General features: G+C 28.9%; 1 protein-coding gene across 1 annotated transcript; it reads right to left on the bottom strand.

Annotated features, from left to right (window-relative positions):
• Nucleotides 1–564: 564 nt before the first annotated feature.
• Nucleotides 565–2270, bottom strand: LOC119668387 (lipoyl synthase, mitochondrial-like). The gene is made up of 5 exons (XM_038077873.1): nucleotides 2110–2270; nucleotides 1689–2054; nucleotides 1436–1592; nucleotides 1319–1376; nucleotides 565–1232 (listed from the first exon to the last, which is right to left on the bottom strand). The coding sequence occupies exons 1-5, from the start codon at nucleotides 2146–2148 to the stop codon at nucleotides 716–718; spliced, it is 1137 nt and encodes a 378-aa protein (XP_037933801.1). The 5' UTR covers nucleotides 2149–2270; the 3' UTR covers nucleotides 565–715.
• Between the last annotated feature and the right edge of the window lie 1177 nt (nucleotides 2271–3447).

Here is a 3447-nt window from a genome sequence, read left to right on the forward strand (position 1 = left end):
CTCGATGGTATATCCATAAAAAAAAATACAAATTACCGTCCAACAAGTTACATGTGCTTGGTGGAATTGTGGTATACAAATACCTATTGTTAGAAAATTGAGGATAAACGAATCCCCAACAATCTTCATCAATTTGGATATTTTATGTATGAATCAATACAACGTCCAGGAGTATTCACATTAAATGTACCTGAAACGGTGTTTAGTAACCATCACTAAATATAAAGAGTGAAAAATAATAATCTATGTACCTGAAATCTACTAAAGCTAGTATGATAAAATCCCATCCTTTGTAGTTATATTAACTTTTAAAATTTTACAAATACAAATTGTATTTTTTAGCATGCAATTTTAAACATTCAATTTGTAAACAAAAAACATATTATTTTCTTAATATGGAGCAGTATGAATACTGTTCAAATTAATTTAACATTATTTTAGCGAAATTAAGCAAATTTGGCTATCTGAAAATAGTATAAGTCTATGTAGTTTGTTGTTTTTTTAATTTGCAAAATATTTTGAAATAAATAAAACTTTTCAAAAAATTTATGGGAGCCAGTGTAATTATTTGGAAGCACGATTCTTAATAATTTATTTATTGAGAGTACTGTTTTCGAACATTTATAGTATCAATTATATTTACATGAAACATTATTATAATTATTTAATATAAAAATAAAATTGACTTATTGAAATATATTTTGAGATTTCCTTTTCAATAATTTTGATTTAATGAGTGTCTATTTTTAATTATGCTTCTGACGAAAAATTCTCCAGCTTTATATGAACTTCGGACTAAAGGACCACTAGCAGTGTATAGAAAACCCAATTCATTTCCACGTTTTTCAAAGTGTTTAAATTTTTCGGGAGTTACATATTCTATTACTTTTAGGTGTTTTTTAGTTGGTTGCATATATTGTCCCAATGTTAAGCAATCAACATCTGCTTCCCGTAAATCGCGCATTGTTTTTTCGATTTCCTCATCAGTTTCACCAAGTCCTAACATAATGGAGCTCTTAGTTACAAGTTTTGGATTAAAATGTTTAGCTTGACGCAGCACCGTTAATGTTTGCTGGTAACCCGCTCGTCTATCGCGTACAAAAGGAGAGAGTTTCTCAACAGTTTCAATATTGTGAGCATAAACATCAAGACCGGAATTAGCTATGATTTCAACGCAATCTAAATTTCCTTTGAAATCAGGAACGAGGCACTCTACAAATATATTCTTATTTCTATAAAAAATTTAGTATTTACAATTCGCTACATAACAAAATGTTTAGTTGTATACGTATATGTATGCATGTGATATACTCAGTACCTTTTTTTGATTTCCCTTACTGTCTCAGCAATGTGGTTACTGCCACCATCACTTAAATCTGTATATAATTAAAATAATTTGTGGCAAATTGAATTATATAGCCATATTGAATTTTACCATCTCTATCGACTGAAGTAAGCACAATGTAATCTAAACCCCATGTGGAAATAGCCTCTGCAGTATTAATTGGTTCTTTGGGATCTAAAGGCGGGGGTATTCGAGCAGTTTTTACTGAACAAAATCGACAACCACGCGTACAAGTATCTCCCATTAGCTATAATATAAATTTAATTTTGTTATTTTGCAAGCCCGTAACGTGATGATGTTATAAATTACGTCATAAATATTAACAATGTTAGGTTCGTATTACCATTATTGTAGCAGTTTGCGTACCATGTTCACCCCCTCCCCAACATTCTCCTATATTAGGACATCGAGCTTCTTCACATACAGTAGATAGTTTTAAATCACGTAATTGAGATTTAATTTTACTAAAATCTTTGCCTTTCGGAATTGTTGTTTTAAGCCAAGGAGGAAGTTTCAGACGATCTTCATCATTCTTTTTAAGACGTAGCTTTCCTTCATAAGAAATCCAATCTTCTCTGGTATAATGTTCATTCTGAATAAAATCTTCAAAATTAGGGCCATCCAACAGACGTTTACGAATAACATCAATTTTTTCTTTACTGATTGATGATGAATATGAACTATTTGAAACAAGTCGTATGGTAGTTCCCTATAATTATAAAATATAGAATTATTTAAACACACGTGAGATTTTATCATATTACGAAATGACCACTATGCTTTGTCTTGCATAAACTTATCATAATGCCCCTTTATTCGTGATAAATTTCGGAAATACAATGTCAAATAAAAATGAACGATACTATATGGAACAATCTAAAATGAAACATTGAAAATTTTTTTGTTACAAAAATAAATAAATAAATGATATGTTTTATGCATGACTTTATTGAACAAATTATTTTGAAAATATGGTTTTAAAAAACACAAAGCCTACTTTATATAAATAATTTATATAGTAATATGCGAACAAAAAGACAATGGCACATTGTTATGTAGGCCTGCGTGAAAAAAAAAATTAGTTTAACAGAATTAAATGTACAGACATGCCATTACCCCGATTTACCAGCGACGGCCGGTACCACTCCACGCAGCGCTCGTGTACGCTGCTTGTGATTGTTTTTTTCTCGTCTCCGCCTTGTCTTCTTTAGTTTAATTTATTTTTTTACTATATTTTCTTTTACATTTATTTTTACTATTTTTTACTGTCACTATATTTTGTATTTATTAATTAACTATGAATTTAAAAAAAATATATAAAAGGAATAAGTTCTTTAATTTACATATGCATTGCTCGCACATGATAAAAGTAAAATATGAGAAAGAAACAAAAAGAAAAAAAAGCTTTTATACATTTTTTTGTTTTGGTCCGGAGCTGCAGCGAAAGCTTAAGCAAATTATAAATTAGGAATAACAATGCTGCCAAAACAAGCTTAAAAATGACCGAAATGCAGTTTACATAAAAGCGGGTGATATACCTAAGTATTTTGGAATTTTTGGAATGTTAAATGAAAGAATTAAAAGATAAAGGAAGGGTAAACCGTATGAACTGAGAGGTCAAAAAACGGTCTCGAGAATTGTGCGGGATTCGGTAATGAACGGAATGATGACGGAAAAATAGGAGATATAAAAAGGGTAGTGTGCGGTTAAAGAGGTCTTCTTTTTCCACAGTTTTTTTGAAGTGATGACGTTTCTTATCTAAACTGAACTGAAAATTATTATTAAAATTTTAGTTAAAGTATTAACTGAAAGTGTTAACCATAAATTTGTGAAAAACTATTTTTATTTAAATTAAAAATAAAAGAATTAACAAAAAAAAAGAAAGGTGTTAACTGAAATAATAAGTTTATAAAAACTGTTTGATTTAAATTAAAACGAGAGCCAAAATATTAGCTGGAACAACAAGATCATGAAAACCTAAATTGATAGAAAAATTAAAGTGCTAGTTAAAATAATTTTTTTTATTTAAATTAAAGGTTAAGTTGGAGTATAAATTAAAAATCATTAATTCGTGAAAAACTATCTTTAATTAAATTAAAGCA

This window comes from Teleopsis dalmanni, chromosome 1, assembly GCF_002237135.1.
Source record: "Teleopsis dalmanni isolate 2A chromosome 1, ASM223713v2, whole genome shotgun sequence".
NCBI classification, from domain to species: domain Eukaryota; kingdom Metazoa; phylum Arthropoda; class Insecta; order Diptera; family Diopsidae; genus Teleopsis; species Teleopsis dalmanni.

Bases quoted from the DNA above. Each gene is read 5' to 3' on its own strand.
- LOC119668387 (XM_038077873.1), bottom strand. From the start codon at position 2,148: ATGATAAGTTTATGCAAGACAAAGCATAGTGGTCATTTC. The intron at 2,055-2,109 runs GTAATATGATAA...TTATAATTATAG, and splicing joins CAAAGCATAGTGGTCATTTC to GGAACTACCATACGACTTGT. The intron at 1,233-1,318 runs GTACTGAGTATA...AATTTTTTATAG, and splicing joins GTAAGGGAAATCAAAAAAAG to AAATAAGAATATATTTGTAG.